The sequence below is a fragment of the Xyrauchen texanus genome, chromosome 46 (genome assembly GCF_025860055.1).
Source record: "Xyrauchen texanus isolate HMW12.3.18 chromosome 46, RBS_HiC_50CHRs, whole genome shotgun sequence".
Classification (NCBI taxonomy): Eukaryota; Metazoa; Chordata; class Actinopteri; order Cypriniformes; family Catostomidae; genus Xyrauchen; species Xyrauchen texanus.
Window position 1 is genome coordinate 16,076,332 of NC_068321.1, and position 25,014 is coordinate 16,101,345.

The 25,014-nt window shown below is 36.1% G+C and overlaps 1 protein-coding gene across 2 annotated transcripts in view; it reads right to left on the minus strand.

The window, feature by feature from the left end:
• LOC127638433 (polypeptide N-acetylgalactosaminyltransferase 18-like) overlaps window positions 1-18,483 on the minus strand; it is a 62,314-nt gene extending 43,831 nt beyond the window's left edge. The window contains exons 1-2 of one of the 2 annotated variants that reach the window (XM_052119957.1): window positions 18,346-18,483; window positions 18,160-18,270 (exon numbers count right to left, since the gene is read on the minus strand). In XM_052119957.1, the coding sequence (XP_051975917.1) occupies window positions 18,160-18,270; window positions 18,346-18,400 (166 nt within the window). In that variant the 5' untranslated portion in view covers window positions 18,401-18,483. Of the gene's footprint in view, window positions 1-18,159 lie in introns of both variants that reach the window. The other variant, XM_052119956.1, reaches the window with a different exon arrangement.
• Window positions 18,484-25,014: the final 6,531 nt, after the last annotated feature.

The window sequence follows — 25,014 nt, forward strand, 5'->3', positions numbered from 1 at the left end:
ATGTGCTTACTTTTAAGGGAAATCACCCAATGAATGGCAACTGAGTTGACACTGCATATTAAGCTATGATAGAAGAAAGTAAATTAACATCGAAATTGTCATATTTTTTTTTTTCCATGTAGAAGACATAAATCCCTTGAAGGACTGTGGTTATAGGGCTTATATGCCAGCAACAGTCATTAAACTATATTGTGACCTGAGGCAGGGCAACCCAAGGCTACAGGATGGAGAGACAGAAGGTACGTGTCTTGACCATCTAAACACCCCGCTTGCACACATTTGCCATTCTCCCCATCCTGTTCTGAGCAGCTTATGGGAGAGAACAGCTTGCTGGCAAAACAAGGAAATATATTTAATTCCCTTTCTCATATAGGCACAGTTTGCGACTCTCCAGGGATGGTGACAGAGAGAGAAAGTGAGGCTGGATACGCTGACCTGGCTCAGCCTGGAGCTAAAGCCGGTGCTAGGGAGGAGTGGGGCAGAACGTGATTTGTCATTCAGGCTGGCCATCTGTCTGACCACTAGAGAGGCAGTAAATGGGACACTGTTGAGTACCTTTGTCAGAGGCGATGGAAGTTGGGTGGTACATGACATTCTAAAATTTAAGATGCACATCAAATCCATTTTAACATGAGTTTATGTAATTGGTTATGTAAATGATACAGGGAATATCTTTCACCAATAGGGGAGGCAGGGGCTAGTTGTCACCGGGCTATATCTCAATAAGTATAAGGTTTTTAGTTAAATGTGTAATTACACAAATGTGTTTTGTCTAGCAGTGGCTTTGATTCTTAGTTCAACACCCTCTTGAATTAGAATAATATTTGTGAATTATACACTGTAAAGAATGCTTTGTCAGGTAACCTAAATATGTGCTTTATGTGGTAACATCTAAATTAACTAGTTTTATTCAACTCAAAAGTATTATTTAATATGACTATGTTCATCCTGAATACATTGTTACTTACCAACAAAAGTGATTTTTTTTAAGGGATAGATCAAGTAGAAAATGGCACCTTAAGGTAACAAATGTAACCACTTTTATAGCGTATCTTCAGCAGTGTTTGATGTAATTAGATTACAAATTTGTTACTGTAATATAATCTAAGTAAAAAAAGTAGTGTAACACAATACATTTAAATTCTTGTAATCAGATTACAGTCACTGACTTTCAATTAATTTAATTACTTTTAAGTACATTACTAAATTACTAATATAATTTCTAAAATAAAATATTTTATGTAAAATACATGCAAAGAACTGCGGAATGCCAATTAAAAAAGAATGAAGAAGTAAATGATCAATCTATTATTTTGAAAAAAAAAAAAATGTGGATAAACCAATTTATAAATGGACAAATAAATAGACACATTTAAAGGTATTTATTTAATTCATGTTTTAAAACGTAATTATATTTAACAGTTAAATTGTGCATTAATAAATCATGTATTTAATTCATGTTTAAAATGAAATTAATTGTAACAACAAAATAGCTCATTAATAAGTCATTTTGAAATGCATCTTTTAAATGGCATTTAAAAAAAAAAGCATTTGGCAATTGCTTTTCTTCCTCCATTTGTCAATCAAGTGTAATAATGCTATTAGGCAGTTGACGCATGTGAGCAACCAATTCACTTTCAACTAACTTTTAAGACACACCCCCTCTCCCACGTCCCATTCGAAGGAGATGTAAGACGGTCTGTCACTGTATGGCTACGACGGACACGAATCATATCAGAGGTTAATAGTCACTTGTCGCTGCTTCAGTTAAATGCCAAGCGCGGCCCTCTCCGAACGTGTACGGTGGTAGAAAGCGTCAATACTCGCTGAGCTACCAAAGCCCCCTGTATGGATTTAACATTAATTAATTTACACTTTAATTATACCAGACTTGGTTGTGTTTTACATTTTATTGACAGATAATGGCAACTTACATGTCATAGATATTTGAGGGAAAATGTTAAACACTTAGGCTAAACATTTTCTAAATAAAAATTATAAAAGAAATCAAGTGATTTACCCCCGCTCTCCCCCTTTACTGCTTGAATTGTGTGAAATGAAGCCATGTCAATTAAAAGGTATAACTTTAATTGAAAGAGAAAAAAACATTTCTGGTTGTGTAAGCGAACAGCAGTACCACTTTATCAAGCTATGTACATTTAGTAAAGTTTTATCGAATCCCAATGGTTGTGAATGATCCAGGTACAGTGTATGGGGGGTTTGTTCACAAATATGGCAGAGAGTGGTCGTAGAGGAAAGTCATATGAAATAGATGAATAACTGGAAGGTCAGGCAGGACAGAAGTATTTACTTCAGGTAGGATCAAGTGGCAGCTGCAGACCGGAGGTCCGGTGTCTTTCTTCAGCTGCTCCGGTCTCCCCTATAATGGACAGGAGATCTGTAGAAAACATTGCGCCAGTGTGACCCTATCTGTGGCTTTGAATGTAAGCGATGATAATGTATTGCAGGACAATTCAACTGGCAGCCCACGTTCGGACAAGAAATTTTAAAAGTCAAAAGTTTTAATCATTGCATCTATAATAAACATCACTGTTATTGTTCAATAAAATGTTTTGTATCAGTATGTTTTACTCTTTCTGTAATGGACCAATTTTGAGAGCATAATTTAGATTTGTATTATTATTATTATTACTTCATGTCTCAAGTTACCTGTATTTTATCTCTATTTTAAGTTCCTGCTAGAAGGAAATATTTCCCATAATAATAAAAAGATTTATTTATATAGTGAACTAATTTTATAGGCCTGCTATAACACAATATTTGTAGAGAGAAGCTTTTCGATAACAAACTATTCTGGCTTGGCCCCTGATTTTTTCCATCTGGCCAATTTCTTAATGAAGTTGAATAGCCCATATTGACATCCTGTTCCTTTAATTGAATCCCCAATCTAAATGTCAACCCTAATCATGTCACTTGAAATGACAGGGCGTATACGTACTGTAGGTGCTATATTCATAACAGTGGAAATGACCAAGCTGCTAAGTGAAGCTCTCACTGGTGATGCATATCATCTTCACTGCTCTCCTCATTAAGAGCACTTATGTAAGCATCTGCTGGGTGTAAAAAGTCCTGCCGGATATCTAAGTTGACAGACCCTGTCGACTTCTCTAAGGGACTTTAAATGTCCCACTAAAATTACTGAATCTACAAGACAAATTTCCTGAATGTCTTTGCAAATCTTATAATTTAAAGGGATCATCCACACAAAAATAATCATTACAATAATTTACTCATCCTAATGTTGTTCCAAAACCATATAAATATCATTCCATGTTAGAATGTTAGCCTCAGTCCCCATTCACTTTCATTGCACATTTCTTCCATATAATGAAAGTGAATGGTGACTGAGGCTAACATTAGGCCTGTAACATCTCTTTTTGTTCATCATACGGGTTTGGAGAAACATGATGTACCATAGCTTAAAGTTCTCTGCTGTAGAAATGATTAAACCCAAAGTGTATGTTGTAAGTACCCTACTTGAGAGATGCTTGTTTTTACGTAGCAACAAAGTCGGTTTCATTTGACATGTTACTATGAATATACCACCTACATCAATCTGAAGAGTTCCAGATGGTAGAAATTGCTTGATGTTTCACTGATGTAACCAAAATGCAATGGTTTCAGACCTCAAAGATGCACATCTTGGCATTTAAATCGTAAGCTAGAGTAAGCTTTACTCCATTCAGTGAAACAGACTAAACAAGACCACATGCTGTCAGTAAAGCAAAAGTAGGGCATTCTGAAATTCATCTATTTTTTTTACCTGTTCACTCAAAATGTTCAAATATCATTTGAAATTAAATATTTTGTGTTAAATAAAAATTCACAATAGAAGTCTTTTCACTTTCAGTCTCATCACATGGATACCACTTTAGATCAGCACACATTACAGTACCACCTTTACCCATGTATTACTTCAAAGATTAAATAAAACATCAAGAGTCACTTGTCCTGAAAGGGAATGAAAGCGGTTCATGGTATCATGTACATTAGCTTCTATAACTGGGGCATGCTAGTGGCATTTCAAAGCCGAAATGAATGCAGCCAAAAATGCAGCCGAGAGTTCATGCAACCCTACAGACTCAGAGTGTGAAATGGAGGCATATCTCACAATTATTAGTTATTCTGGGTAATTGAAACAGTATGGGTCATTTTAGCCACTGGCGATTTTTCTATTTAATTCATGTTAACCTAGTCAAATTAGCTGCAAGCAAAATGCCGCTAGTTACCATTATGTAATTGTATGTATGTATACAACATGGATTCTCTCTTTTTCTTTAAATTTTTTACCATTAGAGATTTCTTCCATTATTTATTGAATTTTTGCTTTTAGAAAATGGGCCACATACTTGCAGAACTTACTGTATAATGTGCAGCAGAAATTATTAGAAACTTTGTTAATACATTAGATGGGCCTGCTGTTAGTAATGCTGTGATGTACACTACAAGGAGCTAAATTATAATTTGTCAATTTCTTCGCCAATTCAGAGAGAATGTGAATAATCACAATTACCAGTGAAATAAAAGGGCTTTAAGACACTAGTATGTACAATATACAGTACTATCCAGGATCCATGCTGACACAGACAATTATTATTTCATTGGCAAATAGAAAAATGTTTTTGTCTGTAATTTTCAATATTTCTTGCCTGTAATCTATGGCATTGAGCTGTGAACTATTAAAATTAATTTCAGTTTTTCCACAATCATTTTCTCATGAAAACAGAATGCTAAAGGGAATGAATGCAATGCAGATTTATATAGTTTTCAAAAGCTCAGGGTTGTTTTATTAGAAACTTTAAGGATGTAAGACTGAAAGACATGAGTTGCACAAAAGAATTTCTTTGAGCCAGTTCCCAAACACAAATAAGACTATGGTATTTTTTGAATTCTCAGAAAAACTTTTCAAACCAAGAAGCCATCAACAAGTCAAGTTTCTTCTTATTAAGGCTGACTATCTTAAAAGATGTAACGAAAAATTTAACTTCCTACAAAACATAATGGAGCTGGCAGAAAATATAAATGCCATACTTGCACTAACAAGTCTATATAATTTATTTTTTTTTTTAGAAATTCAGGGCCGAATTCAATAAACAGTTTTGTGTGAAGTATTTCTGGGGAAAAACCTGCATCCGGATCTGAATGCACCATATTTAAACAGAGTAATATTTATTCTTTTAAACACAAACAAGCCTCCTTTCAATGAATATGAACACTAGATTGCACCTTATTCAAAGAAATCTGTGCTTTTTGCAAGGCCACAATTAACATTGCTCTATCATCACCAGTGGAAAGCAGGCAGAACACTTCCTGAGCTTTTTGACAGTTCTGAGTGATGAATTAATGCTGCAATTTAAATAAACAGTTTAACTTTTTAACTGAAAACTGCAGCATTAATTCATCACTCAGAACTGTCAAAAAGCTCAGGAAGTGTTCTGTGCAAATTTTGTAATGTCCTACATTTGATTTACAGCTGATTTGCATAATGCAAATACACAACACAATAAAACAGATCAATATTTAAGTCCTTTTTTACTATAAATCTCCACTTTCTGACCCACACCTCTGAAGATATGTATTTAACCACTGGAGTCACATGGATTACTTTTGTTGCATTTATGTGATTTTTGGAGCTTTAATGGTCTGGTCACTATTCACTTGCATTGTAAGGACCAACAGAGCTGAAATATTCTTCTAAAAATCTTAATTTGTGTTCTGCAGAATAAAGAAAGTCCTAAACATCTGGGATGGCATGAGGATGAGTAAATGATAAACTATTAATTTAAAACACAAAGCTCAAGCTAGTTAATGCACAGCCTTTTGTTTGCGTGGACTGCCGTGGGCTGTGCTGGTAACTGCATTTGCAGGTGACCTAGAAGTCTTGTTCCATGCCACGGAGTGTGCATATGAATGCATAGACAGCAACAGATATCCATAATAATGGTCAGAACACCATTAAAAATAGACTATTATGGCAGTGAATGTTCCTCAGATGATACTAAAGCATTAACATGCAATCTTTTATTTTAAAGAATTGCTCATGAATGCAATTACAGGCACATTTGACTACTAGAAATCTTCCAAAATTAAACTTCAAGCTATGTTTTACATACGTTAAAATGTTATTACATGTCCTTGAATAAAGAACTCCAAACAAAATCATTGCACATTTCAACACATAAAAATTTGGAAAAAAGAGACTCCACAAAACTTAAAAGGGTATTATAAAGAAGCATTTTTTATTTTCTTTAAAATCCTCCTATAGGGTACTAAAACGTCATGCTAATCACAAAACTCTGTGGAGACGAAATCTTTTATAAAAGGCTTTGTATAAAAGTAATCATGTTTTTTTTCTTCTCTCTATAGAACAGTAGTGAAGATAAACAATTGTTGATTTCAAGTGCTTGACTTTGACATTGCCTAGAATTTCTGCATGCAAAACAAAATTCTGGTTTCTCTGGCCAATCCCGGATCTGCCACTTAAAAAAAATAAAACATGTCAACAAAATCACAGTCAGGATCATTTAGATGAAACCATTTAGAAATATGGGAGACAACAACACCAAGAGCACTCACACTCCAACAAAGTCTAAAAACCAAATTGGAGAATCACACTTGGTGATATAAGGATACTGTTTACAGTATATTGTTTCAACTACTCTATTGGTGACCAAGTGAATGAGGACAATGTGAAATTATCTTAAGTTTTTCTCCAGTATTGTGGCCTTTGCTTATCTGGAGCAAGCTACCTTTTGAAAGTTTGACTGAAATAATAAACCAATTACACACTCTATCTCTCTCTTCGAATTGAGTCAGTTCATTAACAGGTGGCCTAATGCAGAGAATTAGCTGTCAGCTGTAGCCCTTTGTGTTATAACAGCCCAGCACAGCTCCCAATTACACATACAAGTCAAAACTTCACCATCAGTGATTCTGCTGAGTTTTTATTTATTTAAAAGCCAAATCAGAAAGCGAAATTTGACAAAGATAATTCTTAGGAGCCATGTGCACGTTACCTTAGGAAAGAGAGGTTACATGTTTACAAAGTGTCAGCAGAGTACTGGCTCATAATAAATTCATTTGAGGCATACTAAGACTAGGCAGATCTCTATGAAGGATGTGGTTAGATCAACCTGGTCTAATAAAATCATGTTACTTTACTGTAACTAAATTTTTGCTAAATTCGTTTTATGTGACTTGTTGGTATTGTGGAAGTTGTCTGTGAAATGAACACTAGAGGTGCTACAACAACGACTTCTATTTGACTTTCACACAAATCACCATTGAAACAGCAGATTACAAGAGACATGTTCACTGATGTGGATTGTGCTTCTGTATAGAAGAAAGCATTGTGCTTTTGCACACAATTTGAACACGATAGTCAGGTTGCTCTGCAGGGCACATGAGATTTTATTTTAAAATGCTGTGACTGCTATAAGCGATTATATATACTCCTGCATTTTCTAACCAGTGCAAAGATGAATAAAGTCACAGAGAGATGTTTGGATTCAAATCCTCAGGTGCGCCTGCTAGGCAAGCCATAGCCTGGCCCCGATGAAACCCTCATGGGGCAGTATGTGAGATCTCCAGCCATGACAGATCGTCGCTGCAGTTTGGTTTCTGCTGTTTGACAAACCTAAAGGCCCTTTTTTTGTTTCTTTTATGACATTTTGTTCTTTCATAATGTATTTGTAAATTAGAGATAACCACAAATATTTAAGCATACTGAAACACAGATGTTAAGTGTATATATTAAGGGGGTCAAACAGAAAATAATTATAATATATTTGGATTTTATATTTACATATTAAGATTTAAAACTATATATTCAGATTTTTAACTATATATTTGGATTTATAACTATACATTTAGGATTTATAATTATTTATTCAGAATTTATATAAATATTTCCTGTTTGGCACCCCCATTGTATAAGAATATATTTCTTATATGTCTGATTGACAAACTACCTATGATGCTTGTAATCAAGCAAATCAATTCCCTAAGGCTGCCTCTGTCAGCGAAACTGATTATGGACAGAATGTAGACACGTGTATAACGACAATCGTTATACTGTAAATACTAAGTAATACATATTCACATTCAAAACCATGTTAATGTCATATCATCCAATATAATGTAAAGGTGATTTAGCTATACCCACTCAGTTGGCTGATTACAAAAGCAACAAGTAACAATGTCTGAGAATAATACACAAATAGATAGTTCCTTCACTCCATTAACTAGACAGCATGATGCATGAGTGGATTAATTATGTTAATTTGTCGCTGCCCAGGCAATGGCCTAAAAAATCTTCAGTGAACAGCCCCAGGAGTCTTGACGTGTTTAACGGTCACTCATTCAAGCAAAGACATCTCAATTGCACACAATATTTAGTCTCGCTCTGTTAGTCAAGGACAACTAAGCACATTCTTAAAGGGTCAGTTCACCGCCACCTCCCTCCTCCTTTCTTCTTTCTCCTGCTAAACAAAAATTTAGAAAAATCTCAGCTCTGTAGGTCCATACAATGCAAGTGAATGGTGATCAGGCCTTTAAAGGTCCAAAAAGCACATAAAGGCAGCATAAAAGTAATCCATAATACTATCATAATACCATAATATAAGATTAATATACCTTAATCTTAAATCAGAAGTGGTATAATAGATGTGGGTGAGAAATAGATCAATAGGCAGCGATATGCACAAAGAATGCAAATGCGAATCGCCATAAACAAAAGTGTGAAAGTGGAGATATTTAGTTAAAATAAAATGTTTTGGAGCTTCAAAGTCAATTCACTTGTATTTTATGCACCAACAGAGCTGAGAAATATTATTCTCAAAATCTCCATATTCAGCAGAAGAAAGAAAGTCATACACATCTGGGATGGCATGGTGTGAGAAAATTAGATTTGGGGGGTTCGGGGTGAACTGTCCCTTTAAGAACATGCTTAGTTGCCCTTGACTAACAGAGCAAGACCAAATATTGTGTGCAATTGAGATGTCTTTGCTTGAGTTTGATTATGATTATGAGTATTTTCATATAGTTCATATATAGTCAAATATTGTTTTCATTCTTCTCAACCTCCCCCCTCAGCATGGATCTGACTGGACGATTGAATATAGCTGAAAACCTTTGGCTTCATTAGAGCTGGTGCTCTTAGGATTACTAAGGCTCCAGCCTGATTACGGGCTGCTCTCCGACATCAGACTTCCATCAGATGGGATGACAATTCAGTGAAATCTGAATGCATTCTAAATAGAACCCATTGACAGAAGGGATGATCCTGCATCAGCATCTGCCCTCATTGTGAGAAATTTGAACTAGGGCTAAAACGGTTCTGAAATGACGACATTTCTCATGCCAAATACCTTACAAGCTTTATGTTTAATGCTTATCAGAGTCCACACTGGTCCACATTGCAGTTTATTGGTCAAGAACTGCCCACCAGTGTTTCCTGCATCGCTTTTTAGCATCGGCACTCCAGCACTACTGAATCTCCAGTGCCATAGCAAAAGAATGATACCCAAGTTGTGAGGTTGAAATCTGAATTAATTGTGATAAGACAAAAAGAGTGAAAAATAATGCAAAAACAACACATCTTTCTATTGCGTTGTGTAGGACTGAATGATCCATCAAAATAAAATAGTGATGAGCACAGAGCATTGTGGTAGTGGGGTCGTGGTCTAGCGCAGCTTGTGATCGGGAGATGAGAATGGTAAGGATCATCACCTGTCAATGATTGTCTCTAACAGCTGTTTGTCACTGTAGTGAGAGTGGAGACGGAGTTAAAAGCAAGCCAGATGCCAGTGGAGGAGAGAGCGACCTGCGCACACAACCCCATTGAGCCTGTGTGGCATGAGTGTTGAGGAGATTTTTTTTATTTTTTATTAATTCTTTATTGAAAATAAATACCTTACTGAGTTGAAGTTTACCATTCCCAATTCCTCCTTTCCCACTCAAGAACCCGATTCCTTTGCAAGCATGTTATATTTACAAGCACTCCAAATTCACTTTATTGGCCACTACAAGTTACTATAAAAATCTAAAACAACCCTATGACACCAGGTTTTTGTGGACAGAAGAGGAGATGAGAATATTTGTGGACAGTGGGTTTAAGTAGAGAAATTTTAAATAATACCAAGCTATAGAAAGTCAGATTTTAGTTAATCTAATTGTTTATTATGTTTACAGGAGTGTTGGCTATTTATGGTTTTGAGACATTACAGATATTAATTAGCATAATTACTTCTGATTCATAGTAATGGCCAGCATCATCCAATGTTATATTTATGTATGTATATGATCAATTCTGAATCTATGTACTGATTACTTTTGTCCCATATCTGCCAAACATGTTGAGTGGTCCAAACATCATCTGCAGCCTGAAACTGAATATTTGGTTGGATTTTAGAAGTGAATGTACTTAGCTGTCACAGGAAAGCTACAGATTGTTCCCTATTTATTGAATGACAACCTCCAGTATGCTGTCTGTCTGCACTGGTCTCAGAACAGTTCGAAATGCACCTTATTTTCAACTTAACTCCATATAAAGCCTCTGAAAGCAAAATGTTTTCAGCTTCTAGATGAACCCATTGATTATCAATGTGATTATGCACAGTAAATATAGGATTTCTAAGAATAAGGTGAACTAAGGTACGGATTAGTGTACATTAACAGCATGGCGTTTCATGATAAATTCCTAAAATTTTTAAAATGGCATATCAGATGAAACTAGAGACTAATCTTTTGACTCAAGTAGGTTTCAATGTAAAAACTCAATTAGGTTTCTTACCAGTTGTAGTTTTGTTGATTGTTTTGTCACATGACTCCGTCCGTGGGAAGTTGAACCATTTACTGAAACCACAGAGTCTGAACTGAGATCAGTCGGTTATAATATAATTACCAATTTTCTATTATAATTATATTATTTTTAATAGAGGGGCCGCTTAGGACAGTCACGTAAAAACAGCCAATCAGATTGGACGTGTCGATTTCTTCCAGATTTTGTCATTTTTGTGTGTGTTGTCTGTGGGTGGTCCATTACTATCCTTATCCTAATCCTGAACATGAGGTAGCCCTAAAGATATCGGTCACAAATAACAAAAATGTCACAATCTCTCCATAGCAAGGCTTCGGTAAAGAAACTGCAATTGCATTTTTACCATCTAGACTGAGCGATCTTTTTTCACCACAGAGACAGCTCATTTAATTAGCGAAACCTAATGGGTGTCTGAGCAATTACCCGCCTTTAATTAACTACAACACATTTTAAACAGTCAATCAAGACATTCTGAGAAAAATCATCAGACTGAGGAAGCAGCTTCCCAGCACGCACAATTTTGACACTTATTGTAACCTCCGCGTTATCAAGTACCCACTTCTCGCACAACTCTTTCCCTCTAGCATTTCTCCATTTCTCATCAGCAAGTGAAGCGTGACGTTAAAACAAGCCCTCGTGTGATCTATCTTATAACGAGCGAACCATGTATGAAAAAAACCTTTGATAATGATGACAATCTCAGGTGGCATTTTAACAGTAGTGGAATGAAAGGACAATATATGCCTGTGGGGTGTGCATGCAAAAACATCCAGCCTTAATTGTCAGGCAGGCACACCGTAATGAGACAGCTCAAACTAAATTATTTGTAAGTGTGACTTGTGAACTTGTGAATAGGGCAGTGAAAAAAAAAAAAAAGTATGATGGCAGGATTGTTATACTACCCAGACACCCTGCTGATCTCCAGTGCAGAGAAAATGGGCAGATAATGAATAAGTTAAACAGTATTTGCTTTGTACAGCACTAATGCTCCCTTTAAAGATACAGCAAAACTCAGCAGTTGATTCCACAGCAATCACCAATGAGCTCATAAATACAAGGCTCTAATGTACTCGCCATACACTGGATCCAGTTAAAAAAGTAGAAGACCAAACTTTAAAAGTCTTCAATGAGGAGAGAAGCATGTTTAATTGCCCATGAGCTGGACATGTGAGTAAAGAACAAGATGGTTCACTGGCACAAGGAAGAATATTGCATATTTTGTGTGATATTATTTCCTCCATTTACTTATCTGCATTAAAAATAATGTTAAAGGTTAAATCAAAATTACAGTTTTGTGTTTTTGCTTTGACGTCATCTATATCCTAGTGCACTCCTAAATTCTTTTTAGCAGATTTGCATTCAAAAAACAAACACCAAAATATCAATGACTCATGTTGCGCTACACAGATTTTTGTTCAATCAAATGCTCTGAATGCTCTTCTAGAATAGGAATGTCCCTTCGCCTGCAATGGACCAGCAAGTAGCACATAAAGGTGTATGGCTGTGACGTAATTAAAGCATTTTGGCTAATTAACAAAAAAGGGATATTTGGATATGTCAAGCCCCAATGACAATTTTACATTAGACATTTGCTTTTCACTTGCTTTCTCCATATCTTACACACTTAGCATTTAAAATGGCACAACACCAGATCACATAACTAATTAATACTGTGTTATGGGTAAGAACTGGCCTTGAAATCTTTCCCTTGGTAAGGCAGCACATTAACACTGTTGCTCCTGCCGAAGCAAACTGGAGGTGAGGTGTCAGTCTCTTCCAATGACAATGCAACCAGATGGTTCAGATGGGCGTGAAAACCGGACTCTTCACTTTTAATGGATTTTGAGGAAATAAGACTCTGGAAGGAGCCACTGACACTCAGCTACAATAAAACTAAGGGAAACTGCAAGCAAATTTGAGACATCCTAATAATTTATTTTCTGAGAGACAGACTTCTGTCTCTGCCTTTTAAAGGATAATTCACCCAAAAATGAACATTCTGTCATCATCTACTTGCCCTCATGTTGTTCAAGTGCTGTCACGATTATGGATTTTGGCCGATGATCATTTTCCAACAAATAATTGCGATGACGATTTATTTTCTGTTTGGGCTTTCACAATTAACTGTCATACTTCTTAATGTGTGTGTGCGCTTCATACACCTTAAGAAATCATTTATTCACATTTTACACTGAATCGTATAATAAAATATGGATATATGATTTTTTTAAGGCTTAAAAATGTTAATATTACACAAGGGTAGAATGACATTATATTAAACATTTAAATATTTCCAAATACCTAAAATGTGTCTCTCTTTTTGGTCAACTTGGTCTTGGTCCATTTTAAATTTACACTGTTGTTTACAGTACATTGCAGTTTACACATTAACATTGTTTTTGGAACCTACCTAACCTGAATAGCTATTATATTATATAGTATTACATTTTGCAATAGTAAAATATTTATGTCCTAAATTCTTAACTTTCACACGTTATTTTAATGCTCTCAGAATATAATGAAGTTAAATGTGTTGCAAAACTTGAGAGCTTGCAGCTTTGAATTTGAGAACTTATAAAATAAATATTTGTATTTGCGAATTGAAATGTACAGCACTGATGTGAAAACTCGTCAAATAAAATTCTGAAGTTGAATGTTGCAATCTGCACTCACAGACAATAATCAAAAATCTGTTTTGAATTCAAAGTTGCAGACAATAGTCACAAATGTGTAAATTGACATTAATATAAATACAACAACAAACTTGCAATACATATTTACTTTTGTACCCGCAAATAGGCACTTACAAACTCTCAAATTTGCCACAACAACTTAAAATCTTCCAGCTTGACTTTTTCAACAACTTTAGTGAAAAACCCTGTAGCAAAACTCACTTGTGCATTTGGGCATGCAGTAGTGAGAGAGTAGGCTGCAGGTGTTGGTGTGGGGCGGACCAATTAAGTTAATTAATAATTAATCACAAGATCTGGAACGGATGTTATTGCACTGATTTGCACAGAATGGGAACAAACAGCTGAACATAATGATGAGAAAGCAGTTCAGGAGATGTGGGTGATGTTTTATTTACTTTTTTGTCTCCTGCTTCCTAATGCCTTTCTCTCGATATTTAATTGGCTGTTGCTCATTGCGTCTTTTGCTCATGGGTACAGTGCACACACACCTGACGTCTCATCAGACAAATTTCAAACTGGTGAGACTTCTACTCGCAGAGCAAACAGGTGGAACAGCGAATACAAGATGCTTGACAGATTTATTTATTATCAATCCCACTATTTGCGATGCTTTATCACCTGTGGTGAAGAAAGGAAAAGCTGACATCTGTACTCCCACAGAAGCAGATATCTCATGTAGCTCTACTGCAAGGGCAACCTCTTGGGCATAGATCAAAATAAATATGAATAGGCTTGGGATTGATTCATTCTAATTAATAATGAAATACTAATAAATAAAAATGAGTAACAATAACAAATTTATTTAAATTACTCTGTTTTTAGTATTTAAATATTTTATAATATTTAGTGTGTTTAAGAGGGTTTTGATAGAGAAAAAATATTTAATTTTATTTATTTTCATGTGCTTTAAAGAGATTTCTTTAATAGAAGGATCTAAAGAAAGAAACTGAAATTGTTGATACTCTACTAAACTAAGTGTTTTGACAGAAAACAGTTTATTTAATTTTATGGATATTCCTTGTTTTGTTCACAGCTCGTTCATACTGAATGTAAAAGGCCACTTTCTTAATAACATAAAATAAATAAAGTAGGGCTGGGCGATATGGCCAAAATTGTTATCACAATAATCTTTTTCATATTGTTCGATATCAATATTTATCACAATATACATTTACAAATTGCACTTCCTTTTTTTTATTTCAAAGTTGACGGAAGAAAAGAATAAAACGTTAATTCTAAACAGCCAAAATAGTGTCTACAAAACTGCACAGGGGGTCCAGAGATGGCCAAAGCAATGGGGTCTGCGGGATCTTTTAACAATTTTACCGTCTTTTCCCGTTTATCAATTGAAAATGAATGTTAAAAGATCATCGGTTTGTTCTGAAGCACAGTGACTGCAGTATTTGTTTTAATATTTTTTATATTTCTTTAGATTCAGATACCCAAGTATGGGGCATAGAAGCCCTTGTGACTGTGGAATGATGCTGAATGTGGGTTCAGGGGTGTCTTGACAGAAAATTTTGAAAGTTTTTTTATTTTTTTTTATTTAAAAAACATTTGTATATTTTCATTAAAGGGAGAGACTAGTCTACCAACTAGTAATTTTAGTCTTTCCTTATCCATTCTAGACATCCAATTAATTTTCACAAAATTAGTACAGAAATCGATTTGTTTATTCGATTTGTTTATTATTAATGGCTTGTAAAATGCTGATTGATAAAGATATATTTAGAAGGGAAAAACTTTATGGTCTAAAAGGTGCTTTGAAACCACGTTAACTCATGCGGCACTTCATGTCTACACATGCAGGGAAAAGAGGCAACACATGCGAAGCGGGACAGGGCAGAAATAATGCATGCTTGGTGCTACAGAACAATATTCAAGATTACAGCACAGAAAGATCAGAGCTGTTGTCCACATCACTGTTGTTCTGTCGCGCTCTTCACTAGAGATGATGAGAGGGTGCAACAGTTGTCATGAAGTGCGGTGCGGATGGAATCAATCCGGTGTCCGATGTAACCTAATTATTAGCAAGGCAGCCAGCATTAGCAAGTTCATCCAGTCTCAAACTACGTTACCACTGGCGCGTTGTGAACGTAGCCGAGAGCGTTTTCAATTAATTCCTATGAAAGCCGAGTGTCATGCTCGCAAGGTGGATCGTAAGATTGGCAGCGGTGTGGAGCAAGCTCTCTCCTAGCGCTGCGAGCACCTTTGAGCGGATTTCATCCACCCTAGTGGAAACGCAGAAAGCCGAACTGCTTGTGTTTTAGCGACACGCAGTAAATATTGAAAATTCCTCAAAAGCTTATCGTGGATTTTCTTTATTGTGATATATATTGATAACTTTTTATCGCCCAGCCCTAAAATAAAGTCATTGTTTATCATTATTATGATGCCAATACTGCCATGCAAAGGCTGTAACTAACATAGTTTTTGTGTGGATTTTGAGCTAGATCTGTATGTTGCAGGACAAATCTAAGAAACCGATTTTGGTCAAAATGTGAAGTTGCTGCGTTTACCTTTGAACAGCAGTATAATCAATAAGGACAACATGTAGATGTATCAGGAATTATTTTGGCATCGGATCATAACTATTAGAATCAGATCAAGTTGTGTGGTGCCTAAAGATTCCCACCCCTAGCAAAATCACTTACAGCACCTTTAAAATGCGCTTATTTGGATAGTAAAATGTAGAATGTAAATGTGATGTGAATGTGGAATTTGAAGTGCACAATAATCAAGGGCCTGGGTAGCTCGGCGAGTATTGACACTGACTACAACCCCTGGAGTCGCGAGTTAGAATCCAGGGTGTGCTGAGTGACTCCAGCCAGGTCTCCTAAGCAACCAAATTGGCCCAGTTGCTAGGGAGGGTAGAGTCACATGGGGTAACCTCCTCATGGTCACGATTAGTGGTTCTCGCTCTCAATGGGGCACGTGGTAATTTGTGTGTGGATCGCAAAGAGTACCATGAGCCTCCACATGTGAGTCTCAGTGGTGTCATGCACAGCGAGCCATGTGATAATGATTTTGCGTGGACTGTCTCAACTGAGACTTGTCCTCTCACACCCTGATTAAAGTGAGTAACCATGCCACCACGAAGGCCTAGTAAGCAGTGGCAACTGGGCATGCCAAATTGGGGAGTAAAGGGTATATAATAAACATTTATAAAAAAATAATCAAGGCCAACTCAAAGAATCGCAGTTAGATCAAGTAGTTGAAATTGAAATTATCCTATTGACAGAACAAGAAAAAAACAATGTGTTTGGAACAACATGAGGGTGAGTAAATGATGACAAAATGTAAATTTTTGTGTGAACTATCCTTTTATATGACAAGTGAGGTAAGCAAATCAAACATTATCTTAAAGCATATCATTTGTAGTGAATTCTTTTTTTGTATTGACGCTTAATTTCTGTAATGGCCAAACAGAGTAGGCATGCTGTTTTTATTTTATTGACATTTATGGCTTCAGTATGACTGCTCTGAGGGAGCAGAAAGCTTTAAATCCTTGAGCTGAGTAGAGACGTACTTAGGTACCAGCCAATGTATCCAATAAATCCAGCAAAAGGCTTCTCAACTAGATTAACTCAATAATACTATACAGAAATGGGCCTGAATGCAATTTCTCAGATAAATCTCTCTCAAATGCAAAGCCTGTTAATTAATAATTGTGAGTTTATTTTGAAGACAATGCACCTTTTTTTAATTCCAAGGCCAAAAACATTTGATAAAACCCTTTGATGCATGATTAAATCACAAAGGGGAAAGTTCATGTTTTCTTTTTTTCCCTAACAAGATTATATTTCCATTTATGTATTTTGAGTGTTACATATATGTCCATTCCAAAAAAGATAATGGTAAATATTTCAGGGACAATGGGTGCATCAACACTTTCGTCACCATATTGAATTCACAGTATATTGCCATTAATAAGAAAAACACACAGATAAAGTGGACAGTTAAAGTCAACCAATATGTTCTGGATGGAACATCATCACACCCTAAAAATGGTTAAAAATGGCTTTTAAAGACCTGTTCACTGTAGTCTATGCATCAAGGGGTTAAATCGGAATTCATAAAGAGTTTACAACAGTACACATGCACTATCTAGATGGTGATTAATTATGCAGGATGAGAGAGGCTGCTCCAGCTCGCTGTAAAAATGGGATCCTGTCTGTGTCCAGCAGTGAAACATGGCACCAGCCATGAGACTGATGTTTACACAAAGAACAAGTGCCAAGTGCTAAATTTATGTCCCTCTCTCTCTCTCTGCAATAAACACTGCACCAGCTCACACTGACCCTCACTATGGAAATCAGCATTTGGAGCTGAATACAGTGATAGGATGGAATAAGTGTGCTACAACCTTAAGATCTGCCTCAAGTGACTCAGGTAAATTATAGTACATTAAACTTGCTCCTAAAAATAAGGAGAGGTCATTCAGGTGAGCCCATCCTCTTAGGTCAGTATTAGAAATGCAAAGCCCGTTTAAACTTGTTTTGATCGTCATGAATGGTGCTGTGAGTAGATCTTAAGATACATACTGACGGACAGCAGTCCTGCAAATGTAGAGCGAAGGACGTTCAACTTTAACACATTATAAGTTGGCATTTTACAACATCATACCTTGAATGTGTTGGTTAACAACACTCTCCAGCCGGTCGAGTCTCTCGATAATCCGCAGCGTTTCTCCACGGTTATCATCATCAAACTTTTTCATGGGCGTCCTACCTGCAACTTTGACGTTCCAGCTATTAGACATATAATTGGTGATCCAGCCGACGTAAAGGAGACATAAAATATTAGTCATACCGCTTAAAATCACGCACGTGGACACCAAAGTTTTGGTTCTCCTCGTGCATGCCATCGCAACATGCCCACGTGCGCAGCGCGCGCAGAAACGGACACAAATCCTCTATGCCTTTGCTTTCATAAAGGACAGCGGATTGATTTTCCATATAATATAGTTGTTATGACAGCTGTAAATGACTGTTCAGATGTCAAAACAGCCAGGTACTCCTTAGGTATGCTTCATGTCTAATGTCTCTCGCCCCTGTCCGCACTGTTTGACAGCGGCACAGCAGCAGTGGTTCGGTATTACGCGTGCACGGCGTCATAAAGCAAGAGTGACACGCGCAGCAGCACGTTGCAGCGCGAGCTGCTGTTGACAGCCAATGAAGTTCCCTCGCAGAGTCGCAGTGATGGGTTACTGTTTGTGGATACTACATAAGGTAGATGATAATATATTTTCCAATCGATGACGTTGATTTGTGGATTCATCAACTGGATTCATTCCATTATAAAAAGTCAGTATGGGTTGTTGTTATGATTACTTTAGGAATCATGGATTGAATCCTATTCACTTGCTCTAAACTTAAGGAGTGACAAATAAACAAGTTTTACAACATTTATGCAAGTATAACGATATAAATAAATATATATTTTGTTTTTGCTGTATTCCATGTCCTTTTAAAGCTTTGTGTGAGGAACAGGCAGACGTATTTATTCACTGAAAATCTTCGCCTCCACTGCAGCTCTCAAATCTCCAGTGACGTGCGGTGATGTCTTAAAGAGGCTAGGCACTGAGTTATGAAAGCCAGATTACCTGATTTATTGTTTAAGCTAATAATACGTAATAACAGTGAACGTTACACACAAGCGCGGCATATCAAGAAATGTACAAATCAGGATGTATATCGTGTACTCTCTCTCTCTCTCTCTCTCTCTCTCTCTCTCTCACGCACACACACACACACACACACACACAAGTGCGTAAACAGTGAACGTTATGCATTTATCAGATCCTTCAAAACCTCTCGGTTTTCCTTTACCTTTTCATTGTGGTAGGTTATATTCAGCTTCCTTTGCTCGTCAAGTGCAAGGTCGATCCGAGATTTTCCAAAGGTTTTCAGTGTAATTTGACACTGGATGTGAGCTGACGACTTTTCATGCTTGGTTAAAGCTGCGGGCAGGTTGTTCAAATCGCAATATCCCGCTGAAGTCCAAACAGTCTGACTGGTTGAAAGAAGCAGGCAGGGATAGCAGTACAGCCGCTGATTGTTAGCGCAGCCACATAGACAATCTTTTCTTACATACCATCAGTTTGAAATGATCGGATAATTTTTGGGCCCCATCTAAGGCTGGCGTAGACCTCCCTCTTGCAATTAACTCCTATTTGGAATTAAAATCGAGCGTGGAAAAATTTCTTAATTCCGTGATTACGGCTGGTGCTGTCATTTTGAATTTTGCGGGGATTAGGCATGTACACTAGCTGTGGTGTAATGACGTTAGCTACGCAAATGTCCAGGAATATCTCGATTTTAATTGGTCCATGTCTGATACGTAACGGAGATGATTACGGGCATAACATATTTACGTCAAAAGCACAGCAGATTTGTGCTTTTTGCCGTACATGTTAAAGAATACAGGATCGAAGTGCACATGCGCAACATGGGTTTTCCGCTTGTCGTCTGCAATGAATGGACCGTAAAAGCACTGCTTATTCTACCATTTGTTTTTAGTTGACTATACGTAACTGCTACATTTGTCATCATAACGTCTAAACAATTGGAATAACACACATATTGCATGTATAAATCACAAGAATAAAAAGTAAAAATCCAAATACAAGTTTATTATTTAATAAACATTTTATTTTTGAATTTTGGCAGGGTAGGCAGTGCCTAGTTTGCCTACCCAGACCGCACGTCAGTGCAAATCTCATACTCTATTCCGCATATTCAAACCTGGTGCCATGAGTCAACAAACCATATACACACAAATACGTTTTCAGAGCTTCAGCGGTGGAGAATAGCATGAATAACGATGTAAATTTTTATGTGTTCCGCACACAAAGCAAAAAATAATATAGCGCACAAGTCTTATGGACTACTTTATAGTGCTTTTTGTCTTTTTAGGAGCTTGACAGTCATGGTTACTATGAATTGCACTTGTATGGAAAACAGCAGTGTGAAAGTTTTTCAAAACTTCTTTTGTGTTTTGCTGAGAAAATAACAGCAGTGGAAGTATAGGTCTCTGTGGAATAATAATGGCTGTTTCCCAATCTGTGGGTGTTTTCAAACCAGGATGGACATTTTTAAACTATCCAGTTACAGTATGTTAGGGAATTTCAGTGTAGTAGGAAAATTGTGTAAAGCGGTTGAAAAACACACATCCTGGTTTGAAAAGCCTACTAATTGGAACCAACATAAGGGTGTCAATAATGACAACATTTTGGGGTAAAATATTCTTTTAATCTGGTTACTCAATAAGTCAATCAACCAATGATTTGACCTAATAACTTGACATAATAGTGCATTACAAATATCCTATAGTGCTGTTTTACATTTGAATTTCATAGGGAGATTAAAGGCATTTTGACAAATATTTTGAGTATTTGTTTAAATATTTAAAGAGTTTTTGTTTGTGTGGGCCACCCTTCACTTCTGTAGCCTCCTAAACAACCAGACTCTTAACTCAAGTGGAAGGATGCGGTCTTAGCAGATGATCATCATCACCCCTCCACACTCTATTCTAAGCTTTCAGGTTGATCAAGCAAGGAGGAAAAAACATCTGAGAAACATTACGTTAACAGATGGAATCAAGAGAAAATTACCCCGTGGTACTGGCTTTGATCTTTGTCTTAGGCGATTGCGTTTCTCCAGCTTACTCTTTTACCTGGTTAGTCCACCCAGATGTAAACAGAGACACCTTCGGGGCACAGCTGTGTGAAATGATTCATGAAATATGAATGGACTCTGAAATATTAAAGATTTTTTTCCTTTTGGAGATCTTGGTCCATAATTACTTCTTAAAACTTGGGAGATCCAGACTAAAGTTGGATGAATGATTGATCTTAAAAGAGAAAATGCTGTAGTTCATTTTAGATTTAATAAAGGTACAGTGAAAAGGCTAAGACTTATGGTCTTGGGATTGAAGGACTGTATCTTGCAGAGACAGACCATTGCTCTCAGCTCATTGTAGATTTCAAAGAACAATTCTGCATGCAGAATTATAATTGGCATTTTCCACAAATAGGGTGTACCATTACTATGGAACTAGAACAATGACTAAAGGATTTTAATCTGACATTTTTTCATTTGAATTCTAGACATGTGACAAATTTCATTTCTATTTTTGTGGCGTATTTTATAAATTTGTATTCACAGTATGGCACAAGTTAATAACCCAGCTTTGCTTGACACTTCGCCTACAGTAGTTTGTTTACCATTTGAATTTTTTAGATCTGAATGTGAGAGATTTGTATTTGGAGTCCTGAATTTGTTTTTTATTTGAAAATGTGAGCCTGTAATTCTTAATCTTAATTTTTACTGCTAATTCCTCCACTAAAGAATTGTAAACAAAAAATCTAATAAAATAAGGATTTATAAAATATGCCGTAAAAATCTTAATTTTCGTTAAATGTCTAAATATCTAGAATTTAAATGAACAAATTTCACATTTAAATACGTAAGCCATTGTTCATACACTATTTAAGGCATTAGAGACAAAGATTACTATAATGTTAAATTACTATTCTCAACCATAAAATTAAGACAGTATGAAACATAGTTAGTTGTAAACATGTCAAATGTTTTTAGGAATCGTAATTTTGGGGAAAATTTCCAACATCGGTGATCTTGACCTTCTCAACCCAATCCAACATTTAAAATCATACAACAATGTCATAATTTCTACATAGCTGAAATGATATTCAAGTCATTGTTGTAAAAACTATTTTTAATTATTAACTAATTTTAATGAGGAAAAAAACACAAAAAAAATTTAACATTCCTTAAATTGTGACACAAAAGTAGTTACATGATTTGGACCCTTCATTCTAGAGGTCAGCCGTTGGTGGATTTTGCTGATACCAATAACTAAGTTGGTGGAAAAGCCTATAACTAATGTATCGGCCTATAGCTTTTAAAATGTATTTATTGAATGTAAAAAATAAAATCGTAATCTTTCCTTACTGTGCCGGGCAGAGACATAGAGGCTTACAAGAGCCAAAACTAATAAAATCCCTGGTGCCATTTGTTGTGCAACCAAAATACCATTAATAACCAGAAATAATTTTAGATGTGGTGCATATCGTAGGACTAGCAAGCCCGAAATACACTAGGAACTTCTATTTTGAAATATCTGTGCTGCCAGCGCACACAAAAAAAATAAAGGAAACAAAATATGCACTCTTATCATCTACAATGTATAACAATATAAACACTATAAAATAAACATTGTCATATGGGCTGAGAAATACTGTATGTAGAACAGAAGATCATCATTATCAGCAATCGCTTGTCATAATTGTCCAGTGTTCCAGTAATTTTAGCAGTTTATATCAGTGATATTTTTCCCCTCTAAGGATACTGTTGGTCAGATGAACAATTAAACCCTAAACACCCATTCAATAATGTGTATGTTTCGTTTGTGTCTTGTATGTATTTGTGTGTGTGTGTGTGTGTGTGTGTGTGTGTGTGTGTGTGTGTGTGTGTGTGTGTGTTTATATGTATGTATATATACACACTGTGAAGAATACAAGCTGGTGGGGGGAATGTGGAGCTCTGGGCAATGTTCTGCTGGGAAACCCTGGGTCCGGCCATTCATGTGGATGTCAATTTGACACTTGTCACCTACACATTGTTGCAGATGTATTATATATATATATATATATATATATATATATATATATATATATATATATATATATATTTAGAGGAACATGGCAGAATAAAGAAAAATACAATCGGCCACTGCCGCCATTGATTTTTATTGATAACCGATAGTCCGAAAAGCAACTATTTGGCACCGATTAATCGGTAAAACCGATATATAGGTTGACCTCTACTTCATACAGTATGACAGAAATATAAGTAAAAAAATCAAATTCCATTTTCTCAATTTGTATACAAAGTGTTGTTATTGTACGGGAAAAAATATCAAATATAATTTTCTTTCATTTATTTATGGGAAATATACATTTATTAATGACTGCTAACCTACATTTGTATTTGGTGTATTGAATTTGTATATTTATTGCTTGAAATAAATCACACAAATCAGGTGTATAAATTGCATATTTATACATGTCAAAATTTTTTAAATAGGATTGTAAAAAACAGAAAAAATTAATCATTGTATATAATATTTGTTTGATCTCCTGCATGGGGTAGACAATCAGAATTCTCTGAAGGATAAGCACCTACACAGTACTTTCACAGACCATTTTAATACAAATGACAGTTTTTAAAAGTTTCAGGCTCTATTTTTAACTCTTTTTTTTAAGTCCTTATTACAAATACAGGGGTTTACCAGATTTTAAGGAACACCTTGTTTTAATGATAAGCATTTCCTCTGCACCACCTAGTTACTGACACATCCATCCCTGACTTCCTAGTGGTGATGCATTTAAGCATGGACCCTATAACTCAGCTATGCATAAGAGACCAATGAGACAGAACAAACTTTGTTCTTTCTGCCACAGCCCCCACTGCAGTGAGATATTATTGGGCTGTAATTTAAACTGAGAGGACTGGGGTATATCGGCTCCGTTACAAAAGGAAGGAGAAAGTGCCTGGAATATCAATAGCCCAATGGTGGTTCTTCTTGCACACAGAGCAATGTGAAATGTACTTAATCAGAATCCCTAGTCCACATGCATTGCATGAGATGGTGCATAAATCTGATTGCTTTTCATCAGAAACGTACATAGAGTGAAAATGTAGTTGACCTACTGTACTTGGTGGATGTTGAAACATATGGAAGATCACGATGATGAAAATCCACCATTAGCCATTGTATAGATCTGCTCTGTTCATGTGTTGCCCTAGGATGAAACGTCAAAACTAGGGGAAGACAATGTGAGCGGAGCTTGCCTGTGCAAAACTCTGTGATGCTATAGTGTTCTAGATGGTTGCTAGGGGTTTGTACGTGTGCAAGTCAAAAGAACCCACCCCCAAGTGTTTTGCTTATTTGAGAAAAGTTACCTTATTTTTTCTGACCCCTGTTTTTCACAGATGTTATTATGGTACAAACACTGCAATGCGTAGAAGACATAATTTTAGTGGAAATAAGTCAATAGTTATTGTAAACTCATATCTGGCTTATATATCAAATGTTGGCATCACATTGCAATATCAATCGAGGATGATATGTTGGGTCATTCTTTCCTTCCAACAGATATCTACTGAATTAAACCGTGGTCAGATCAATTCAAAAGGCAGCTGAGCTCATTTTAGAGTGAAAGACTGTCCATACTCGGATAACTGTGAAATAGATGCGGTACTGATAATAATGTTCTCTTAACGGCATGAAAGCTATATAATTTTTCAGAATGAATGCTCCCAAGGAATACAATACATTCTCATTTTGACGAGGCGTATAGAATATGAACTTCATTACCTCCTATTACACATACAAGCATACTTGTACCATTTACAGAGTCTCTCAAGTCTGCATTCTCTGATATGAAAATCAGAG